Source organism: Asterias rubens, chromosome 18 (genome assembly GCF_902459465.1).
Source record: "Asterias rubens chromosome 18, eAstRub1.3, whole genome shotgun sequence".
Classification (NCBI taxonomy): Eukaryota; Metazoa; Echinodermata; class Asteroidea; order Forcipulatida; family Asteriidae; genus Asterias; species Asterias rubens.
The window spans coordinates 3,523,323-3,547,738 of NC_047079.1; the positions used below are offsets into that span (position 1 = coordinate 3,523,323).

The 24,416-nt window shown below is 38.1% G+C and overlaps 1 protein-coding gene and 1 long non-coding RNA gene across 2 annotated transcripts in view; one reads left to right on the forward strand and one right to left on the reverse strand.

The window, feature by feature from the left end:
- The first annotated feature begins 3,512 nt into the window (after positions 1-3,512).
- Positions 3,513-6,343, forward strand: LOC117302435. The gene is made up of 3 exons (XR_004520426.1): positions 3,513-4,056; positions 4,568-4,657; positions 5,177-6,343. It is a non-coding gene; the product is annotated as an uncharacterized LOC117302435 (long non-coding RNA).
- Positions 6,344-7,840: 1,497 nt separating this feature from the next.
- Positions 7,841-24,416, reverse strand: part of LOC117302436 (neprilysin-4-like) — a 29,403-nt gene continuing 12,827 nt past the window's right edge. Inside the window, exons 4-23 of the mRNA XM_033786384.1 lie at positions 23,318-23,479; positions 21,992-22,075; positions 20,114-20,331; positions 18,926-18,997; positions 18,302-18,373; positions 17,524-17,640; positions 16,927-17,013; positions 16,182-16,321; positions 15,021-15,243; positions 14,557-14,655; positions 14,033-14,110; positions 13,585-13,685; positions 13,267-13,325; positions 12,798-12,849; positions 12,379-12,446; positions 11,977-12,107; positions 11,311-11,376; positions 10,068-10,154; positions 9,020-9,096; positions 7,841-7,959 (exon numbers count right to left, since the gene is read on the reverse strand). Coding sequence (XP_033642275.1) covers positions 7,860-7,959; positions 9,020-9,096; positions 10,068-10,154; positions 11,311-11,376; positions 11,977-12,107; positions 12,379-12,446; positions 12,798-12,849; positions 13,267-13,325; positions 13,585-13,685; positions 14,033-14,110; positions 14,557-14,655; positions 15,021-15,243; positions 16,182-16,321; positions 16,927-17,013; positions 17,524-17,640; positions 18,302-18,373; positions 18,926-18,997; positions 20,114-20,331; positions 21,992-22,075; positions 23,318-23,479 — 2,093 coding nt within the window. The 3' untranslated portion in view covers positions 7,841-7,859. The remainder of the gene's footprint in view (positions 7,960-9,019; positions 9,097-10,067; positions 10,155-11,310; positions 11,377-11,976; positions 12,108-12,378; positions 12,447-12,797; positions 12,850-13,266; positions 13,326-13,584; positions 13,686-14,032; positions 14,111-14,556; positions 14,656-15,020; positions 15,244-16,181; positions 16,322-16,926; positions 17,014-17,523; positions 17,641-18,301; positions 18,374-18,925; positions 18,998-20,113; positions 20,332-21,991; positions 22,076-23,317; positions 23,480-24,416) is intronic.

Sequence of the window (24,416 nt, forward strand, 5' to 3'; positions counted from 1 at the left end):
AACATCACCAATCCCGGTCAACTTCCTTTTGACTCACCCTGTATAGGCCCTATCGAGGTGTTATTTGCAGCTCATGACATTATTCATGAATTAGGTAAGCAAATACCCCAGTTTTGAGATTTGGAAATGCCTCGTTTTGGCATGGAGCATCACAGTCTGGTTAAAGGAACACGTTGCCTCGGATCGGTCGAGTTGGTCATTGAAAAGCGTTTGTAACCATTTGTTATAAAATGCATGTGGTTAGAAAGATGTTTTAAAAGTAGAATACAATGATCCACACACAATTGCCTCGAAATTGCGTGGTTTGTGCTTTTACTTTGCGATCTAACACGGCCGGCCATTTATGGGAGTCCAAATTTTGACTCCCATAAATGGCCGACTGTGTTTGTCGACGAGGTAAAAGGAAAACCACACAATTTCGAGTGATACTTGTGTAGATCATTATATTCTACTTTTACGCATTTTATAACAAACGGTTACAAATGCTTTTCAAAGACCAACTCGACCGATCCAAGGCAACGTGTTCGTTTAAAGAGAAGCAATTATTGCCTGTTCAGGGAAGTAGAGCATTCGGCAGGGTTTGGTTGAACAAAGTAAAGATCTACCAACCTGTCTCCCAAAAAAAGTTCATGTTCTTCAAGAACAAATCACTTGGCACAAAAAAACAAAAAAAACTTTCATTGGTACTATTTTTTATGTACTACCTAAAATGTAGAGTCACTGGAATATTAGCAAGTAAGTGTATTTTTATAGTTTTTTTTTTATATAATGTAAAATGTAAAAAGATGTTCTCGGGGAAATGTATGTTACAACAAGTAGCACCATAAACATCGAAGCTAACACCCTGAGACTGTTTGGTGTTTTTATGAATTAGTCTCCTGCATACTTTTTCTCAGGGCATGAAACAGCCACCTAATTTTTATTTTGTAGTTTGCAGCTGGAAATGTCAAACTGGCAGACTTTGAAGGCACTGGACACTTTTTGCTCAAAGTAATTCTTAGCATATAAACTTACTTGGTAGCGAGCAATGGAGAGTTGTTGAAAGTATAAAACATTGTGAGAAACAGCTCCCTCTGAAGTAAGGTAGTTTTTGAGAAAGAGGTAATTTCTCACTCTAATATTTAAAGACTTCAGGCCTTTTATTAGGCATCTCAAAGCACACAAATTGGTGCAACAAAAGTGTTTTCTCTTGCAACTTTGATGACCAACAGACCAATTGAGTTGAAATCTTTACAGATTTGTTATTTTATGCATGTTGGGACACACCAAATGAGAATACGGGTCTTTGACAATAACCGAAGGTGTCCAGTGCCTTTAAAGGGCCATTTAAAGTGTCCTTCAGATTGCACTCTTTGTACTATTAAAGCATTTGTCATGAAACAAATGTTTTTGTAAATATGTTACACTAGTAGCATGTCTTGATTCACACACATTTGAAGTTGTGTCATTTTCCTTTCACTTTGTTAACTACACACGTTCCGCCATTTTTTTGTGGAGTCGAAGAATTTGGCTCTGTACAAAATGATGGACTGTATTAGTTTACAAAGTAAAAGGAAAGCCACATATTTCCATAGTACATTTGTGTGGATCTTTATATCTTCTTTGAAAACAGCTTTCTAACAATATTAATTTTTATACAAATGCCTTTAATAGTCCAAAGCGTCCAATCCAAAGTAAATGTTTCCCTGTAGTTGGTACTTTATTTTAATTTGTTGTGGTGCTCAAAATAGCCTAATTTGTTCCAAATATTTCCAATTTTGTATTCATAGTTGTATTTTATGACTAAATATATATAAAAGACACTTTCAAGTACTGTATGTTTTTCAAAGCATTAAATAGATATAAAACAATATATTTTCCTACATATCTAGCGATTATAGAAAATTTATGGTAGAAACATTTATTCAGAATAAATAGTTTAAAGGGACAGGTTGTTTTGGATTGGTCTTCGAAAAGCGTTTAAAACCGTTTGTTATGAAATACCTGCGGTTATAAAAGATGTTTATGCAACAAAATTGCACGGTTTTCCTTTTACGTTGCGACCTAATACGGTTGGCCATTTTGTGGGGTAAAAATTTGTACTCCACAAAATGGTGTGCTGTGTTAGTTCATGACGTAAAAGGAAAAAACGTACAATTTGGGGGTTTATTTTCGCATTGATTTGTGGATCATTATATCCTACTTTAAAAACATCTTTTTAACCATTTGCATTTCATAGCAAACGGTTTCAAATGCTTTTCAAAGACCAACTCGCCTGATCCAAGGCAACGTGTCCCTTTAAGTTGATCGATTAAAGTATATACATATCAAAAGAGGTCATGTTCAAATTCGGTCTCAATAAGAGAGAGTTTTATATACTGACAAGGGAATCTCTGCACAATACATATTTTTGTTACAGTTTTGTTTATCAGTAGAATTTAGTACTTTTCAGATGTGCATTAGGCCTAGTTATTATATCATATAGAAATTTTGTATCATTTGTACTCTTTGGTTTAATACAAAGTTAAAAAGAATAACTTAGAAAAAGAAAACATAGCTGTATTGTCATTTTCTATTTTAATGTTGGTTTATGTCCAAGTGATGTGATTATAGACGCATTGGTTTAGCAAACCATACATCAATGCGCAGTGTACTACACTGCTATCAAATACACATTTTTTTGAAATAGATTACGCGTGCGCGCTTAGACGTAGATCACGCGCTGTTACTAACAGCTATGAATTGCGTTCCGCGTGATAATCTTGTGCGACTGACACGCAGAAGCCAGCCAGTTATAAACACTGGTCATTATCAACCGTTTTAACACCCCCGCGTGACGCACTCTCCACCAATAGGAGTAGAGAAACTGTCTGGGGTATTTATGGGGGGGGGGCAACAGTACTCTTTCTGGTCTCTTTCTGGTCTGTGTTAGCATTTTTTTGTGGACCGTTTGCCAACATGTCATGGATTTGAGCGCTATATAAGAAGCCAGGTTTATTGTTATTGTAGCCCAATTTGGAGCCAAAATTTCGCAGCTTAAATTTGAGTTTAAAATCTAAGCTTGAATCAGAGCCTCATGAAACCAAGCCTTAGTTTATAAAAAGGGTTCAAATTACAATGAAAAGTGAAGCACCCCCTCTGGTAAAGGCCCTCTGGTGGTGATTTCTTTTCTTAAAGCCATTGGACCCTTTCGGTAGACAGTGTTGTCCAAGGCCCACACTTTGTGTATCACAACTTCTATATCAAATAACCAACCTGTGAAAGTTTAGTAAAGCATTTCATGGAATAATATTTCAAGAGAAGTCTTTCACCATTGCCTTCTGTAAACCCTGTAAGTTATTTGTAAATCTGGTGAACTTTTTTTTTTCTGAACCGAAAGAGTCCAATGGCTTTAAGTGTTATTCTCAATGTTCCTTTCCATTGAAGCTTCCATCCCAAATAATCAATAAAATTGTATAACGGAGGGACTGGATGAAGTCTAGGGTAGACTGACGTGAAGTAGATTGCACGTGTGCAGGATATGCTCGCTCAAACCACTGATGAGGCGCCAACAGACAGTTCAGGCACTTCTGGTTCTGGTTCTAACTTCACTGTTTGTGTCGGACTACAGCCTTGGTAGCCTCATAAATCGGTCAAATCCACTCGGTCATACGCCTGGATTAGTTCAACACACGTTTTGGGTAAAAATCAAATGAATTTTGAGTGGAACTTCAACTCGACGTCAACGATCTTGACAACTTGATATTTTTCGAAGCGCAGCGCGCACACGTTCTCATAATTAGTCGGGTTCCTTCAACTGTGGTAATTGATCGTACCATTATTGGTAAGTGGTTAGGGGAACCCGACAAACAGGCGCCAAGGATAGGATTGGAACAATTTGGCCAGAAGCACGTCAGGGAGGAGTCCAACCTGCAGACAGGCTTTGAAATTTCTTTTTGGATACTGGGAGAAGTTTTACAAATTTGTCACCGAGTTCTATTGGAGAAGAAGGAGCAAAAATAGACGTCAGTCACTCAAGGCCACTGCATGCACTGGCCATGCAACGGAGGAGGCCAACCTGGGCTATCTTTTTGAAAGGTAATTTTGATTTAGCGTTTCTAATTTTGCGGCGCAACGTGGTGTGTCACGGCCGAGTGGTCACGGTGGTGCAATGGACTGGGTTCAGGTCCAGGTCCCTGTCTTACATTTTTACATATAGTTAATGTCGTGTTAAAAAGTGTTAAACTCATTACTGTGCATACCTAAATAGTAGGTATATTTTCTCAACTTGTTAATTTCATCATATCTTGTGGTAGGGCAATTAATTAGACTCTAGTCTAAATGTTGTCAACCTTTTTTGTGTACACTTTCCCCACAGATCACACAAATTTGTCAACATTGTTAGTTTTTTTCCATTCTCTGACAAAAATGATTAGGCCTAGTGTAAATTTATACAACTTATACAAAATGAGAAAAAAATGTGTTTACATTCAGTCTTCTGTAGTTTACAACCGTGAATTGTCTGTTTTTAATGACTGTGCTTATTCAATGTTTTATCAGTTATTTAAACGACAATTTGTTCCTTTATTGTTCTGTTATCCATGTAAAGGCATTTAAGGACAGTTCATCCTCACAGCTTCATCTTCCAGGGCTGGATCTTACAGATGATCAATTAATGGTCTTTGTGTCTTATGCACAGGTAAGTGAAAAATGTTCAAGGTACTTGTTGCCAAACAAATAGGATTCAAACTGCCTCTAGCTTTTGGGCAATCTCGCTGGTCTAGTTAGTATGACACTGCTCTAGAATTGCAAAGGTCGTGGGTTCGAGTCCCACCCAAGTAATATGTCTGTGATTTTTTTTCACAGGACTTGTGAAAGTACTGAGTATACAATGCTAAAACATAGGATTCGAACTGCCTCTAGCTGCCGGGCAACCTCAGTAGTCTAGTTGGTAAGACACTGCACTAGAATTGCAAGGGTTGTTGGTATGAATCCCACCCAAGTAATATGCCTGTGATTTTTTTCACAGGACTCGGGGGGGGGGGGGGGGGGGAAGTACTGATGAGTAGGCCTATAAGCTATAAGCTAGGCAATGTTATCCCCACTAATGTTGTGTTATTTATCAAGCTAGATAACAGGATTTATGACAAGTCAAATATTTTACACCATCTCACACACCACCAGTTTTACATCACTTTCTCTCTTTGTTTATTGACAGAGTTATCGGTGCAGCACAAAACAGCAAGGATTTCGCCGAGGCATTCAACTGCCCTGTCAACAGCTTAGATCCTGGCCAAGAAATCTGAAGTTTGGTAATATCCCCAAAACAAATGATTTGATCCATCAAAATTTAATACTAAAGACTATATTTATACTAGGTATCATGATTAATAACGCAATACATATACATATAAATGACATACATAAAGTGATTTTTTAGAAGTTCTAAATCAATATAAACCAAAAGGGAAAATGTCAAGGTAAATTTTTAAATGAGTTTTTGGGTTGAACAAACAATTGACTATAGCGCGACTCGAACCGACCTCCGGATTAACGTGCCGGCGCTCTACCAACTGAGCTATGTAGTTCTATGTTGGCGGTGTCCCTATTTTATCAAAATAGGAACACCAGCTCAGTCGATTGAGCGCCGGAACGTTAATCCAGAGGTCGTTGGTTCGAATCCCACTCTAGTCAATTCTTTGTTCAATCATAAGAATTTGTTAATAACTGACAATCTCTCTTGTATTTTTAAACTAATGAGTCAATTTACAGTAGGAAGGGAAGAAACAAGTATATGCAATAATAAGATTCATTTGTTCTGACTTCCCATACCAAAATCAGACAGCTCTCAGAGTTTTTTTTTTGTATAATATGAAAGGATTATCTGTATCATTTTTGTGTAGGCCTACTACTTGGATGCTGACTCCCTGGATTATGAAGTAAGTGAATTTCTATATTTTTATATTATTTTAAAGTGTAAACAAAGATGTGTTCATGGGGTATAGTTGCCATTTACACAGCAAAACTGACTTTTAAATTTGAAAAATTGTGGGTTTGTTTTCGTACAAATTATGTAGATATATAGTGGCTTTTGATATAGTCACGCAGTGACACTCATGATGCTTGAACAGTTTTGTTTACCCCTGGTCACTGGGCCAAATGTTTCATTCGTTAGACTGGCTCTGCTCCCTGTGGAGTCAGTACAGCCTGTCTTGCCACTATGAGTGCATCAAGCTTACTCAGTCACAACAACCATCTCTGCCCTCACCCATATCAATTTACTCCTGGGTAAAGAGAGGCAATTATGGTTAATTATCTTCAAGTACGCGCTAATCCTCCAATCAGATTCGCAGAATGGAGTGGTGATAAAAACCTATAATGCACGACTAATATCACTACCTGCGTCTTGTGTGTTCTATGGTTATGCGCCAAGTTTGCTTGAAGATAAATACGTTATCACCCGTGCGCTCGTGGAATTACGGAAAATATAGCGCGTCTTCGGCCTCGTTGGCTATGGGACGCAGAAGCGCGATATTTTTTCCGTATTTCACTCGCGCTTGTGTAATAACTTATAGTGTCTTGCCCAGTGACACAAGTGTCATTACCGGGATTCGAACCCACACCCTGATGACTTGGCCACCAGAACTTGAGTCTGATGCACTAGACAGCTCAGCCATGACACTCCACATTTACGCTTGTGGTGTACTCTTTTTCTCGGTTCATGAAACAGCCACTGGGATTTTTTTTGTCAATTATTAAAATATCGGACATTAATTTTTACGAAAACTGTTGTAACTTTTGGTGCTGAAGTTCCCCTTGGCACTATTTTTATATTTCATACAATTAATTTTGTATGATTAATATATATATGTACAGAATTATAGAAGACGATTTCATCTGATACATAAAATTATGTATATAAACAAATTCAATTACTGTTTAAGCAGTACATGTAAACAGTATATATATCTTCCTATTTTCTAGCAATTTATTATATAATTTGTTTAATGGAAATAGTGTAGCTTTAAATGGTATAATACAATTTTCCAAAGTATTTGTTTTACGTGTAATGAAGTGGTGTGACAAAAAAAGATAAAGTTTTAAATTGGAGCATTTTGGTGGCTGTAAACCAAATGTGTCGGGAACTGTGCGCATGTTCAGAACTACGTAAACAATGGAAATTTACCTGGTATATTTAAAAATGGTTTTCTTTTGATCAATTAATTATTACACAAACATTTCTTAGGTAACCTTATCTTGTATGTAAATACAAAGTAATTAAGACAAAAATAATTTTTAACATGGAAAACATAAATGAACACTACAAACGTCTGTACTGTTGTTTATCAGTTAGTTTTAAAACAACACAACCCGGTACAGAGCTACCTGAAATGGTGAAAAAGGGGAAAATGTTTGTTACAAAATGGCACAATATTGACCTTTGACCTTCCCCTTCTGTACATTGAGACTGAGGTAAAAGCATCTCCAAGACAAACGTCTCATCCACACTAAAACAAAAACTTCCTTTGTCAGAATTGACCCGATTTCCGGGTCCCGTGGGGCCTGACCCTTTTCGGGGCTAGTATAACCCGGATCCTGCAATGTGTCAAAATGACCCAGAAATGGGTTCAAACTTAACCTACAAAGCCATTCTAAAACCATTCCAGGCACACAATACCCCCTGTGACACCCAAGGGTCTCAATTACAAAGACCACACCCTAAGACCACACCCCTCCGTTTCAAAGACACCCACAACCAACTGGAGTTATAGCAATTCCCTGATTTGGAATCCTGAACTCTTTCAAACGTAGTACCTGAATATTGACCCGGAAGTTATCCTGACCGGGTCATTCCTGATGACGTAGTCATACATTGTATTTATTTGAAGGACCTTCTGGAGTTACCACACACTGCATTTCTTGGTTGGATTCATGTAGCTGTTAGGTGGGCAGTTGTATGCGGCTATAAACTCTTCATTGTTTTGCAGGGAACCTATAACTCTGTAAAAAAAATGGAACATAACTTTTATAGCGATGTAGCCTCGATTCAATATGTCACTATCTCATATACTCCTAGCGTAACAAAATGTAACGTAACAGTTGTAAAAAAAAAAAGTATTTAATTACTATAAAGTAATGTAATCTTGGTCCAAGATGTCACTATCTCATACTCGTAAGATAATGTAACGTAACATAACGTAACGAAACGTAATGTAACATTGCGTGACGTAACGTAACATAAGGTAACAAGATATCCCGACAGAGGTTGCGCTTTTCTTCTTGGTCTCTTACTGGTAACGTAACGTAATGTACTGTAACTAAGCGTAACGTAATGTTACGTAACTGAACGTAACGTTACACAATGTTACAAAACGTGATAACCTTGACAGAAATTCTTCTGAATGAATTTTGGTTGATGACTGTCTGTAGCAGAAGCTGGAAATCGAACTGGAAATAGACATACGCGGAGCTAGCGGGCGATAGGGTGCGCTGCCCATGGTAGCAAGGTTACCGACACCTGTTTCTCTTTGCCATTTTCCTCCCACTATTGAAGAGCTACACACATTTTAAACGCCTCATATGGTTCGTAAAGCCTTGGTGTTTCCATATAAAATGGAATAATTTTATAATATTAAACCTTAAAGGCAGTGGACACTATTGGTAATTACTCAAAATAGTTATTAGCATAAAACCTTTCTTGGTGACAAGTAATGGGGAGAGGTTGATGGTATAAAACATTGTGAGAAACGGCTCCCTCTGAAGTGACATAGTTTTCGAGAAAGAAGTAATTTTCCACGAATTTGATTTCGAGACTTCGGGTTTAGAACTTGAGGTCTCGAAATCAACCATCTAAACGCACACAACTTCGTGTGACAAGGGTGTTTTTTCTTTCATTATTATCTCGCAACTTCGACGACCAATTGAGCTCGAATTTTCAAAGGTTTGTTATTTTATGCATATGTTGAGGTACAGCAAGTGAGAAGACTGGTCTTTGACAATTACCAATAGTGTCCGCTGTCTTTAAGTCAAAGTTTAGAAAAGTCTGATTTTAAATGCCTACCTGTATCGCCCAGGACTATGTTGTCCATAGTTGATGGCTGAATCTACACCCTTAGCGTTATAAAGACTGCAAAAGACCTAGGCATGGAAAAACAAGAGTAATAACATGAATTGCCCATGTATATTTAGAAAAGATGTCAAAAGATTCTGCTGGAACAATGTAATGCACGTGTTGAATTTTGTTGAAGGAATTAGCATAATGTTTCCGTAATACCATGTGTGTTAAAGGCAGTGGACACTATTGGTAATTACTTAAAATGTTTATTAGCATAAAACCTTACTTGGTAACAAGTAATGGGGAGAGGTTGATAGTTTAAAACATTGTGAGAAACGGCTCCCTCTGAAGTGAAGTAGTTTTCGAGAAAGAAGTAATTTTCCAAGAATTTGATTTCGAGACCTCAAATTTAGACTTTGAGGTCTCGAAATCAAGCATATGAAAGCACACAACTTCGTGTGACAAGGGTGTTTTTTCTTTCATTATTATCTCGCAACTTCGACAACTAATTTAATTCAAATTTTCACAGGTTTGCTATTTTATGCATATGTTGAGATAAAGCAAGTGAGAAGACTGGTCTTTGACAATTACCAACAGTGTCCAATCTTTAAGTCGGTGTGTTTCACCTGTAACATGGTAATGATACCACATACATCAACAACATGCAAACAAAATGAAGATAGTTATGAGAAAGGGCTCCCTCTGAAGAAAAGTAGTTTTCAAAAAGGTAATTTCTCACTCAAATAATAAAAGAGTTAAGGCCTGAAAGGAATACCATTTTTAGGCATCCGAGACCACACAAATCTGGCACCAATTGGGTGTTTTTGTCTTTCATTATTCTCTTACAACTTCGATGACCAATTGAGTCAAAATCTTCACCGATAAGTTATTTTTTTTAATAATGCTGGGATACACCAAGTGAGAACACTTGTCTTTGATCCAAAGGGGAACAGTGCCTTTTAGTATGTATTTGAAACACCTATTAGAAAGTACCAGTGAACCTGACACCCAGTTATTATCAACAAATTAGTCAAATCGTTATCTTTGTTTTTACGTGTCCAAACGTCATGAAGAACATTTGATCCTCCGTTAAGTCCAGACCAGGAAGCTTCATTTCTTTGTCGACATTATTCTTGAATGCCTGAGGAAAACAAGGGAATAGATTATCGAGTTTTACTGTAATGTTCTGAGTGATACCAAATCAGAGTTTGCTGTTTTGCCATCCCATATATTCTGTATACAATACAATTATACATGTACATGTATACGACAATTTTTGGTAGACGCGTCATTGCTTGTTTCCATTACAAAAAACAAGGCATCTAGGCCTACTACTGCGTGTACAATGTCTCACAAACATAAACCCTTTGTTGAGGTTTCACAATAAACGGTTTGTCGTGTGTGTGTTTTAGTGATAACTAAAAGGATGTAATTAAAGTCATTTCTCTACAAACAGACATTGCATCAACAGCACTTTTAACCACTCGAGGAAGCACGTGAACTTTTAGCTGTCTCGGCAAATCACTAATTAATTAATGCAATTACAATTTGTGTTTATTTATCACCCAGAATCCAGATCATTTCAAACGAGAAACTTAAAAAAATATGTTCCCAATTTGTTGTTTATGTTTTTATGGGTTTTTTCCCCTATGTAAATACTTGTTTTTTCTTTTGTTTTTCTATTGGAATACATGTTGACAATTGACATCATTTACTACTAAAAATAATGATATTTGAAAAACGCCTTCCATGTCACAGACATCACAAAGTGCTTTAACCAAAAAAAAAATACCGAAAATAATTGTATAGACCTTGTTTATATCGTTGCGGTACCCGCTGTCAAAAAACATATAACCTCGGTAGTCTAGTTGGTAAGACACTGCTCTAGAATTGCAAGGGTCGTGGGTTCGTATCCCACCCGAGTAAATTTGCCTGTGATACTTTTTTTTCACAGGACTCGGGAAAGTACTGAGTATACAGTGCTAACACACATCGGTGTATGGGGATTATTATTATTTTTTTATTTTGTATATATACATATGTTTAGACCTGAATAATGGAATACTCCAAAGGGATATTTATGAATGTTGTCAAACAGTTGCACGTCTAACAAAAGTCAACTTAACACATGTACGTATTACTCATTTCTCAAAAACTACAGCACGTCAGCAAGTACTGTTTAAAGGGAAACTTTGTATCACCATCATCTTCAAACTGTGTAATGTAAGATAGTGGATGAACATTGTGTTTTGTATCCTAAAAAGTATACCCAATCTATACATTCATTTTTTACTCACCTTGAATGCCTCCTTCAGGCCACCGTTGTCGGCAATGTTTTCGCCTAGCGTCATGTTTCCATTAAGCTGTTGCAAAGAAAACTAACAATTTAGAAGGGGAACAAGGAGTGACTGCAGCCGACTTTACGAAACGCTGGGTTTAATCCTATCTCGAGTTTGAGGACGGGTAACATAGGATAGGGTTCAATGCGTCCCTAAGTCTATGGATACGGAACTTAACTCGTCTTACATCCTAAGATTGATTCTAAGTTGGAAAGAGTTTGGTGAAATCAACGACACTGGTCCTACAAGCCCAGTGATTTCATTGGATAAAACAAGCACTCGAAGTGTGACCTCAGATGTTAAGGCTACAGTAAGGGGTTGCATGGTTTTATATAAGAGGGGTGGGGGGGGGGGGGTATGTGACAACATCCATGAGCAAGTTCGGGTGACCGTCTAGCCTAACCAGACACCATAACGGTGATATTGACTATATTGACCAATGCAATGGAGCATAGTCGATAACGGTTAATTCGAGAGTTAAGTCACAATTGTCGAGTCTAGATAGTCTGGTCGCTTTAAAATCTCAGTTTTTGGCATTGCATGGGAAGTAGGTTGATGAGGCCACACTCTTGCAAATGTGCCTAGTCTGTAAATTGTTAACGGAATATCACAATAATAACTCACGTGTCTGCCGTTTTGGGGCATTTGGAAGGCCGAGTACTGTTCGGCTATACACTGGGCCCTCTCCTCAAAACTATCGATGGACTTTTGACTCCACCATTGTCGCACGTTGCCGTCCTTGTCTTGCTTTCTACCTGTCAAGCAAAATTGTACTGAATTTAACCAAAGTTGTAAGGTTCACCATTTCTATAAATTTCTGTCTCTTCACACTGGTTCACTGATCCTTTTTCTTTAGCTGGGCTCAACTTCATAGAGCTGTTAGTTAGAATAGTTGAAATCATGATGAAAAAAACTACGAATAAAGCGTTGATTCCAACTCAAATCACAAATTCAATTTTCCAGAATGCCAAATTATTGTTGATGAACCGACTTGCGTGCGATTACAACAAAAGTTAAGTTTCATACCATTGTTGTCGAACCCGTGCGTTATTTCGTGACCAATGACTACACCGATCCCACCATAATTTGCATACCTGTAAAACAAACATACTATAAATATTATTTTATTTTAAATTTTCTAACCTTGTCCGACATAGCACGGAGTGTTATGACCGTTTTTGAAATCACGGCTTGGATAGGTGTGGGCTCCTGCACAGGCTATGGCTGCTTTGAAAATGTGAATTTTCCGTACAGGGCTTCAAACAATATAGGGCTTAGCCATAAGCCAAAAGCCCACAATTAGGTATAGTTTCGAAAAGGGGCCGTTATGTAGGAGAAGCAAAGCAATACAAAATTTCAGTAATGGGGTCATTTTTCTGTGACCTCATTAATTTCTTAAACCAGTAATTCTGAAAATAATTTAAAGAGTTTTCAGAAATACACACCATGGAAGATCTTGATGGTAGAATGGCGGCTGTAGGATACCAGCTGGAAACTCTAAAAAAAAAAATACAATTTATAAAGAAACTTTGATACAATACCTCACTGATCAGTAACTGCACAAGGTGTATGTGGGTATAAGGCACACATTGTTAAACATTCCGTGCGCGTTTAAAAATAGTAGTTGCACTTTCCGTGAACATTTTTGTTCGTTATTTGGTCGCATAATTACCTAAAAACTTCTGATATTCGGCTGCATGCAAGTAGTGTAAGGTACAAGACACCTTATAGTAGTTTTTATTATTGGGGTTTACCGTTGTACTTTTTGTTGCTTTGATTATTTTATTGTTCTTTCACGCACACAAAATTCATGTGGAATTTTGTCTTTAAACGAACACAGCGTGAACAACTCGTATAAAAACAAAAGAACAATAATAGATATAATAGTAAAACAAACAATTGATATTTACTTACCGATGCTGTTGCGCGATGGACTGAAGAATGCATTGGCATTAGCTGCACCTCCCTCCCATCTAATTTAGGAAAAGCAACAAAAATATTTTTTCGTACACTGTGCTAATAGATGTCAAACTTGCATCGGGGATAAATAATATTATTTTGGGTGTTTACCCATATACCGATGTGTGTTAGCAATGTATACTCAGTACTTTCCCGAGCCCTGTGAAAAAAATTCTCAGGCATATTACACGGGTGGGATTCGAACCCATGACCCATGCAAATAAAACCCAAATTAAAATTACAAAATTAATATAAAATTGACTGAAAACTTACACTCTTTGCACGGGTTTCCTGAGCCAGGACAGGTCGTCCTGCCCTGTCCATGAGTAGAATTTCAAGCTGTTGTTGAAGTAAGAATTATTCTGAAACATCAGCTTTAGTCAGGGGGGAAAAATAAAGGAGAAGATCAATATAGTTTTTGCGGGGAAAAAACAATCTCGCTTTCAAAGTGTTGAATATTTATAGAGAAATGTGAATAAATTAGCGATCGAAACAAATTTTTTTCGGTGAAACAGCGGAATTCATTGTCAATAAATGTGTTGTCCCAACTAAAGCCACCTCCCCTATAAACGTCGTACTCAGAACGGGTGCTGTATCTTGTCATCTTGTTACAAAACGAGTCGTTACACAACGCGATAAAAAGTGAGAAAACACATTTTTTTTCCTGTATTATTCCGGAAATGGGGTTAAAGAATTTGACAAGAAATTATTCGTAACTTACACCGTCGTATTTCTTGTCCAACTGTGCGTTGTCCTTCGTCCAATCGGGAAAGCCGATCTCGATTTTTATATTATTCGCCTTAAAATAAAAAAAGGGGGGGTGGTGGGGTGGAAATAAACAAAGCAAAGTCAAGTAAGATACACTGCTTTGTTGCGATTGAAAGGAACATTACTTGATTATATTCTTCTAACAAAACAGTTGCTGGCAGTATAAGCACTAGAAGTTTGAGATCGATCGGCCATCTGAGTCACGAGAAAAACGTGAAAAACCGAGTACACATTTTGCATTATATCGATTAAAAGAAATTGGTTAACAAGCTGACTGAGTGATAAGCTGCAAAAGGGAAATTAGTTTTATTTGTTTCTCATCAACTAGACATTTCAGACAGAAATATTTCAAGGGAGATGTTAAACTATCATCATTAGTTATGTAAATCTGTAACCTTAGACGATTTTTATCTTACCAATTGTCTAATGCTCCTTTAAGAATATAATAATAATTTTCATATATTTCTGTTACTATACCTTTGCGATTGCTTCCACTTTGTCGGCCTCCTGTAACCAGTCATTGTCATTCAGCATAGACTTGAAGGCTGTCATTAAGGAAGCAACCATTTCTAACGTCTGAAACAAAAAATATTATACACCAAATCTATTTACCAGTTGCAGGTCTGAAACTTATGTCTCCCCAGAATGGTGTGTGGTGTTTCGAATGGACATGTAACTACACTTGCTCTTATTTTAAAGGAATGCCGCAACACCAATTTCGTAATGGTCGTGGGTTCGAATCCCACCGAGTATTATGCCTGCCCTTTGTTTTCACGCAATAAAGCTGGTTCGGGGGTTCGCCAAATGCTATTTTGCCACCTTTGACATTATTTCAGACGTTAATGATTCCCTGCAGAATTGATACCGGTACGAACTTTATAATCTGACACACTATTTATTTTTCTGTCACTCGGCCTACCCAGCATCTCTGATTCCCTTACCTTTTCCTTGGCATTCCCATGGAAGAACTTGTCGACAAACATACGACCGGTGACCAACGGGAGCACACCATTAGCTTCCGCGACACAGCGCTTCCAGCGGGCTGTGACGGCCGAAATCCCCCGGACAGCACTCACGAACTTGTGTCTGATGTCAATGAAAGGCTGCCCGAGATCCGTAACGACTTTACTCACCTGTTGCCAGATCATATAATTGGCTACTACTCTAGAAATGGGGTAACAAATTCAGATGATTGAACAGTTTCGTCAAAGTTACTTGGTTGGCAATAACGTGAATTCGACTAAACATGTAACGTATCTGGTGCTCGGACACGACATGGCGCCATAGCGTAATTGAGAGTTCGTTACACATGTTGCCAGATCATTGGCCACTACTCTAGAAATAGGGTAAGATATGTGAACGGTTTGCAAAGTAATTTTTCAATTTAAAGTAAACTCATTTTGACCCAGACGCCTTCAGTATCAATTTGTAAAATTAATGATGTCAAACAGTTGCAAGGAAAAAGTCAAGCCCAGACCAAAACGTAGCCCAAACACTGTACCTGTTGCCAAGACCTAAATGTTGCCCCAACACTGACTAAAAGTAACCCGGACATTGTAATCTAGACGTAAGTAGCGCAAGAACTTCATATAAATGTAGCCCAAACAATGTAACCCCGCCAAATTTAACTCTGCGAACCCTAGATGTTACACATTAGTCTGTACTTACATTGATCTTTAAATGCACTGGACACGTTTGGTAATTGTCAAAGACCAGTAATCTAACTTGGTGTATTCCAACATTATGTAAGAAATATCAAATCTGTAAAAATTTGTATCTGTGAAAGTTGTAACCCAATTGGTCATCGAATTTGCAAGAGAATGCTGACAGAAGAAACACCCTTGTCTTTTAATTGAGTTAGAAATAACCTCTTTCTCAAAAATGCACTTTACTTCATAGGGAGCAGTTTCTCACAATGTTTTTTATAACCAACAGCTCTCCATTGCTCATAACCAAATACGTTTTTGTGGTAACAATAAATTTGAGTAACTACCAATAGTGTCCAGTGCCTTTAACCACTTCAGACTTGAGTCAACTCATCTAATTTTCAGTTTAAAAGTTACTTACATACTTAATTAATAAAAAAACCCAACTTGACTCACTTGTCGTCGCTGACTTGTTTAAGTATATCCGTAATATTCCTGAGGTAATTTGGTGCCTTAACAATGATTCGTTCACTCATCGTGACGGGCGGAAAAATGCTGGGAGGTATTATGTTCAAAATCATCTCCGCCCAGTCAATCTGAAACATGAGAAACATTATTTTGTTTTAGTGATGCCATGGACGATTGCATTAAGAGGGCAGAGGGCGCCCTAAATCTTCCCATACTGGGTGCGTTCGATTAGCTTCCCGGGTCGACCCCGGTGTGTGGCGTTTTCTTTTTCCAGGACGAACGTGTGCAGATAATTACCCACGTTCGTCCTGGAAAAAAAACCCCGCCACACACCGGGGTCGACCCAGGGAAGCTAAACGAACGCACCCACTCTAACACACTGTTCCCCTCCCCTGAACAGTCATCATCAATGATCAATGAAAAAACAGAATACTATATTGATGACACAGTGGGAAATTGAAGGGGGGGGGGGGGGGGGTTGTAGTTACACCATGCCAACTATTGAGAACAAAATTGAGCTTGTTCTTTAGGGTCGTTACACGGAGTCATTTCTTGTTGAAAAACATTCCTGCAAAAGATCGCCACACTTTTAAATCAAAGAAACCATCATGGTTTATCGTGAAATACGTCATTTAAAGAGAAGAGGAAGTAACTTTGTAATCAAAATGTACATCTTTTTTTTTTGTCCTGTACACGGGAAACTTATGTTGAACAACAATTAATTGTAGCTTACGCTTGGGTAGAGTTGTCCGAGTCCTTCCAGTGTTGTGGGATTGTACGATAAGTTCAGATCTCGCATTTCCATTGCGGAAATTTTATGCTGTGTGGAGAAAAGCAAGAAGACATGTATCAAATCCTGCTGTGAAAATTATTTAAAAAACAACCTTCTACTCTCCGACACCACTACCATTCATTTCTGTCGACCTGTTAATCGAGAACTTCACTTTATTCTTCAGCTGTTGGATTTTTTTTTAATAGCAAGATGCTCCCAACACGAGACAAGGAAGTATTCAGATCACCGGATCACTTTTTGTTAAAGTCCTCAGTTGTAATGGGTATCGATAACCTACAAAGTCACAGTTAACCCCGTAAATTAAAGTCTCTTTATTTGCTAAGTATCTTGATGCCTCTTTTTTTTTTTTAGTTTTTAAAATAATATTTTGGCTTCGGAGGGTTGTAAGTCCATCTGTGTCTGGCGTGGGGAAGATCCTGATGGGCGATCCTAGTCATGTTTATGTTTTTAAGTTGTTTACCTTTTTGGCCCTTATTCTTTTCCCCTCTTTTGTGGTGACTTGTGTCAATGCACAACAATTATTTCAATGGATTTTACCTTTTCTAGTTCCGTTTCGAATTCCATAACTTTGGTCATTTCTTCGTTCGCGACAGAATCATTCACGCCGAGGACTAACAAGATATCCACCATGTACTGTAGATATGCAGATCTCGCCTGCCAAGTATAGAGAGAATACAAACCATTTTTTTTAAAGGAATAATTACCTCACTGTTTATGGTAAACCAATATTCAAACTCTGATTTTAACAGGAGACTCGTCGTCAAACCTATCGATAAAAACTGTACGTGATCCTGTTACAAATAATTACAAATAACCACGACAAATTGTTTTAAAACTAATTGGTCTGGTGCTTTCTTAACATTCGTATTCGCGCTTATACGAATGGTTGCAAAAAGAAAATGTTTTTTTTTGCCATTTGTACAGTATTTCAGGAAATTATTCCCTGGAGAATTGATTCTTGTACGAACTTCATTATAGTCTGAAAACTCTATATATTTTTATCCAAACCTTTGTCTCTATTAGTTGATCTTAAAAAAAAAACCCAATGGATACACTGATCAGGCCGGGCGCGTAAGGTGTAGAACCAATGTGCAGTAAAACCGTATGAAAGTCCCATTAAGTTCCATTCAATCAGTTCGAAGAAGATTCCGAGTCAGTTGGACTTGTATATTCTGGAGTCGATTGGTGTCCATTTTTGAAATATTTATTTGTGAATAGGAAATATACCACATCAAATAAACCTAGTGAGATTTGCGGTAGCACAAAATATCTGTTATCCACCGTGAAAGGCTTCAACCCCTTTCAAATTACTTACTTTAGAGTACTCTTTACCTTCTCCCAAAAGTATTTTTTGACCAAAATCCTCAGGAAACGGATCGTCTTCCAACTGTAGTAAAATAAACAAACGTAAGAAATATCAGGATCATATTCCTTGTTATTTTTGCCCAAAAATTTGTCTATAAAACTTGTTTCTTTTCTTTTAAAGGCACGGAACACTATTGGTAGTAAACTCAACATAATTGTTAGCATAACAAATTACTTGGTAATGAGCAATGGAGAGCTGTTGATAGCATAAACACATTGTGAGAAACGGCTCCCTCTGAAGTATAGTCTTTTTTGAGAAAGAAGTAATTTCTCACTCAGTATACTTCAGCTGAAGCCTTTTGTTATCTGAAAGCACACAAAGTAAATGCAACAAGGGTCCACATTGTGAGAAACGGCTCCCTCTGAAGTATAGTCGTTTTTGTGAAAGAAGAAGTTTTTCACTCAATATACAGGGTGTTTTTTCATTAATCTCTCGCAACTTCGACGACCAAATTTTCATAGGTTCGTTATTTTAAGCATAGGTTGGAATACACCAAATGAGAATACTGTTCATTGACCAAATTACCAAAGGTGCCTTTAAAGAAAAGAAACCTCGAGTGAACTTTGACCTCACCAAGGACACGACGGGGTCACGATGCTCCCTCCGCATCTCATACTCCGGTACAATAAAATTGGGTTGGTTAATCTGAGAAAGAAAGAAAACAAATTAGAGACTGGAACAATTAATGTGATTATACAAAGAGCACACTCTAAAAAAAAACTGGGTGAGAATCCCGTGGGAGTCCTTTTATTTTCAGTTTCATCGCCTAACATCAGAAAACTCCCTCAACCTGTGCCGCGTAAGAAACGACCCCACCAAGTCCCATTCTCGGGACCACATTGACGGCGGATCTCTCGCACGAGAACAGGACGTGAATCAAGTCTAGGTTCCAGGAGGCCTGACTCTTGCTGAGTCAGGCTGACCCGCAGAATGGTTTCTAAAACTGGGTTTTAAGTTTGCTCTGCCTCCATTTTGATCCATTTCTATATTATTTTGGCTCGGCCTCTGCTGGGTCACAATGACCCAGAATTAGGTCAGTTCTCATGGGACCCGATAACTGGGTCAATAAATCTGGCCCGGGATTTTTCAGAGTTTATTAAAGAACCAATCATTGTTGTTAGGTCGTACTCCCATCTGCCCTAAATCGAATGCATTATTGTTAGTCAAAACCAATCTTTGTTAAAAAAACGTTTAGATTTTTTTTCGTTTCTAAAATCTTTTGAGGTAGTCGTTGGTTCGAATCCCACCTGAGTAGTATGCCTGAGTCGTTTTCCTCCATTTCAGGGAAAAGGAACGGAACTGAGATGTTTGAGTCACCGGTTAGGTTTCAACAACCGAAATGTTATGGGATATACCAGTACTGTAAAATTGAAGCAAAAGTCAACAACAGATCAGTAATTAAATAAGGAATACAGGTCACCTATATAACACAAGTTCTGGATAATGTCTTCCTCCTAAACTTTGTGCCGGTATAGTCAGGAGATTCTGGCGAAAATGTAGACATTCCGTCTGCCGCCCTCTTTTGAATCAACCACCTTCATTCAGCTCATGTTAATTAACCATAAGGGGGATCCCCTTTGAGGCAGGAGATTCTGCCCCCCCCACCTCGAAGATTATGTCACTCATATACAGCAAATGTGCACAAACTTATTCTGATAGCGCCCTCGTTTGAAACATCCTCCTTCAGCCCACGTCCTAATAAATTAGATGACAGAATCTCCGTGCAGATATTTCCCTGGGTTTGAAGGGTGAACACCTTACCTTTAGTACATGTTCGCTAGACTCCTTCTCATCAACTCCAACCCAGACTGAAATGATGGCCAGCATGTCAAACTTCTTGGCCAGGGTGACCCAAAGACTTTCAAATGTGAATGTACTCGGGTTCCAGTTACCGCCTGGTCTGTCCCCCAGCACGGGCCATCCGCCGACGGAGTCCAGCATCTGTATTAATGGCTGTTCCCGTTCTTTGTTTATGGTTTCTGTTCAGAAATGAAAAATTAATGATGGCGGTTGATTTCTTTGTGTAACGCTTTACTTGTAAGACGCCCGTATTCTAGTTCCAACAGTTTGTAATGTCGGTCATTTTTCACATTTATACGGGCGATACTATTTTTTTAGTGAACAGTTAGCGTTGTGCATTAAAAAAAAACACCGTATGGATTCTATCATAATCTTGGTTTTATCAGGGAGTAATTTCATAAAGCATGTAAGCACAAAAACCTTCTAAGCACAGAAAACGCTTGCTCAGCAAAAACAGGTCACCGGCCAAAATACTTCACATTTACCATGGGTGTGACTGGTACCTACTAATTTGTTGCTTGGCAAGGGATTTTGTCTAGCAGAAATACCTGCTAAACAGGTTTATGAAATTGGGCACATGGCGATTATTTTTTAACGTAAGCACAACCGAGCTAGGTAGGGTTGGGGCTATACTTATGGTCCGGTATAGTGCACGGTTTAGGTGCAGGGTTTTGGGTGACATTTAGGCCCGGTTTAGGTGCAGGGGTTGGGCCTACATTTAGGCCTGATCTGTGCTGTGGTTTTTGGGCTACGTTTAGGTCCGTGCGCGGTGAAGGGTTTGGGCTGCATTTGGGTCCGGTCTAGTGCAGGGTTTGGGCTACATTTAAGGCCCGGTTTTTGCAGGGTTTGGGCTACATTTAAGGCCCGGTCTGTGCAGTGGTTTTGGAATACGTTTAGGTCCGTGTATAGGTGCAGGTTTTTGTGCTACATGTTGGTCCCGTTTAACATCTGGTTTTGGCTGCATTTAGCTTTGGGCTATAGGCTAGTGTTTTTGCTATATGTAGGCCCGGCCTGGGTGCAGGGTTTGTAGCTACATTAAGGGCCGGGATAGGTGCAGTGCCCGAGCTACATTGAGACTAATTTCTATGCAGGTTTTGGCTACATTTAGGTCCGTTCTAGGTGCAGGGTTTCGGCTATACATTTAGGTCCGATCTTTGTTTAGGGTTTGGGGCTACATTAAGATTCGGGCATGATACAGTGTTTGAGTTACGTTCATGCCCGGTCTAGATGTAATATAAGCATTTGTGAGATATGGTGGACACAATAGTATACAGCACTGTAAGGTTTGGGTAAATCTGTCTGCAGTGTATAAACCCTACTCTCTAAATGCAAAAAAGTAAACAAAAACACTCTTTGGAGGGTCGTATGAAGGACAACTCTTTTTCGAGTGGTTTTCCACTCTTTAAGATTGAAGTTTGCATCTTTGTGTGTGTTTTTTTCACTCTGTCCTGGAGTGAAACCCCTTAGAGTGAAATAACCACCACTCTTTTTAAAGAGCCACATGAGGCACAACTCGAAATGTAAAGAGTGGTGTTTTTCACTCTTTAACATTTAGAGAGTAACCAAAATAGTGCACTCCTATAGCTTCCATTGACCGCCATACCTCAAAAAGGCAATTCGAGCTTCATTTTGAGTAGGGCAATATTCAGCCAAATGATTTGGACTAAATTTTAAGCACACCGACGTGCCTTTTACAAAGTAAGCCCAGACTATACATTCAAATACAGGTTTGGAGCTATCTTTCTAGGTCGGGCAATTGTGGTCCCAGGGTACACTGAGAAAGAAAAAAGAAGATAAAAGACGGTGAAAAGGCGAACAACCGGAATGCAATAGCCTTACCCTCGTCCATACATGAACTGTAGAAATGCCTTATTTGTTCGTATGTCCCCGGCTCGCTGTCATGGGGCTCTCGCTCTAAGATTTCTGGAGAAAGAAGGAAATTCAACCCACGCTATATTGATTATCTTGATTTTGTTGTAAGTGCCAGCGGGGGAGGTAAAAGCATCTGAGGTTAAAGGGGGAGCAAGTCACTAGTTTTGAAGGGTAAACGAATTCACATTTTTCTTAAAGTTTTTAGAAGCAAACAATAAAATCAACCTTTCATCCAATTTTTGTGGTCGTGTTTCAGTAAAAAAAAAATATGTAATGAAATTATGAAAATCGATTTAACGGTTTTATATTAAAGGATTGATAGAGCTGACAAAGTAATTGCAGACGTTGTTTATGCCCTTTGTGATCAACCATTGTTTATGTATATAATAAATCTGTCAAAGTTTGGGCTTAGTCCGTTGTGTGAGTCAAGAGACAATAGTGACAAATCAGGCTAAATGTTCAGCATGTGAACACAGTGTCCTCAACTTGAACACATTTTCCTCAATTTGAACAAATTTTCCTCAATATTGGTTTAACGACCAACTCAACTCTTTTTAGTAATTTTTTCCTTGAATATGACTTCATTTCAGAGCGAAATATTTAAAGAAGGAAATTGTTCTTATAATAATAATAATAATAATATTTTTCATAACGACCTGTATATTGCGTAACACCTATTTGAATATACTCTACTGTGCATTACAATAAATTTAAATGAGAAAAATGCACAGAAAAGGACATACAAGTTATACAACAAATTATGAAGAAGCAATTGAATGAATGGGTGAAGTTAAAACAAATGGGTTGATTTAAAGGCAGTGGACACTATTGGTAGTTGTCAAAGACAAGTCTTCTCATTTAGTGTATCTCAACATTTGCATAAAATAACAAACCTTTAAAAATGTGAGCGCAATTTGTCGTCAAAGTTGCGAGATAATAATGAAAGAAAAAACACCCTTGTCACACGAAGTTGTTTGCTTTTCAGATGCTTGATTTCGAGACTTCAAATTCTAAACTTGAGGTCTCGAAATCAAATTCGTGGAAAATTACTCCTTTCTCGAAAAATACATCACTTCAGAGGGAGCTGTTTCTCACAATGTTTAATACTATCAACCTCTCCCCATTACTCTTTACCAAGTAAGGTTATATGCTAATAATTATTTTGAGTTATTACCAATAGTGTCCACTGCCTTTAATACGTTAAGTATGAACATTAAAAAGATTTAAATGCATTCTAGTACGAACATCATTTTCAGTATTGCAAGCTTTTACACTAAGATCAAGGTATGTTACCTTTGAGCTTAATTTTCAAGTCGTCACCAAGGAGAGTGAGCTGTGTGTAGTGCTTACGATCCTCTGGTACCAATCTCTTACGCATCCAACCACCGCAGGCGTAATTGTAGAAATTATCACATGGGTTTACATCGTTATCGACACTGTTCAAGTACATAGCCGCTGAAAAAAAGTAACAACAAAGGAATAAATACTTGTATCTTGTTTTTATTTGTTCTAACAATATCCATTTTATCTTTTCTCACTCCCAGTCTGCTATATACATGGATTTGTTTTTGTTTGAACTTAATTAAGCCCCCCGGTTTGCATCGAAAGCAAAGGTCATCTATCCCTGCTCACTTTAATGAGTAGGGTAGATGGTCTCAGCTTCCGATCCAAACCGGAACTTGGTCAGCAGAGGCATAAACAAGTACAAACAAACAAATACAAATCCGTGTATAGCAAAAAGAGGAGCAATGGATTAAGGGAAGCGTATCCAGAAAAGTGGTATAGCCAATCAAAGTTACACATTTCCCAAACAACTGAGAAACCATTTAAGAACCAATTAAGAACCAATAAGAGTGAAGTGGTGAGGACAAAGGATGATCAGTATGAAAATGTAGATTACTGGACTATAAAAGTGGTATACAATTTCCAAGCATCGGAGCTCTAAAAACAAATTGAGTAATAGTATTACTAGGAACATATACTGTTGCATCTTTCTCACAAAAATAACATTACCAATTTACTGAATAGGAAATAATTTGCTAAAATGGCGGTAGAATGAATAGTAAGACAAGTTCTCAAAGAACAAATCTATAAACATAGCGCAGGATATATTGTTAACGCAAACCGATAATACATTGCCGAATCTTGAATTAAAATGTTGTCTTATATAGATAAGTTGTAACCTTAAACAACCAACAGAGTATGATCTGAATATTTCAACTATTACCTTTTAATGGCCAAATAGACATCGTAGATACCGGTTAATAACCATTTTATCCATTATAATGACCACTTGACGCCAGTGACGATTTTCCCCTAATTGGCTTTGAACACAGTTCTCCAGCTTTGGCAAACTGAGGGCGCTATTTTCCGTATCAAATAGCTGCCACTG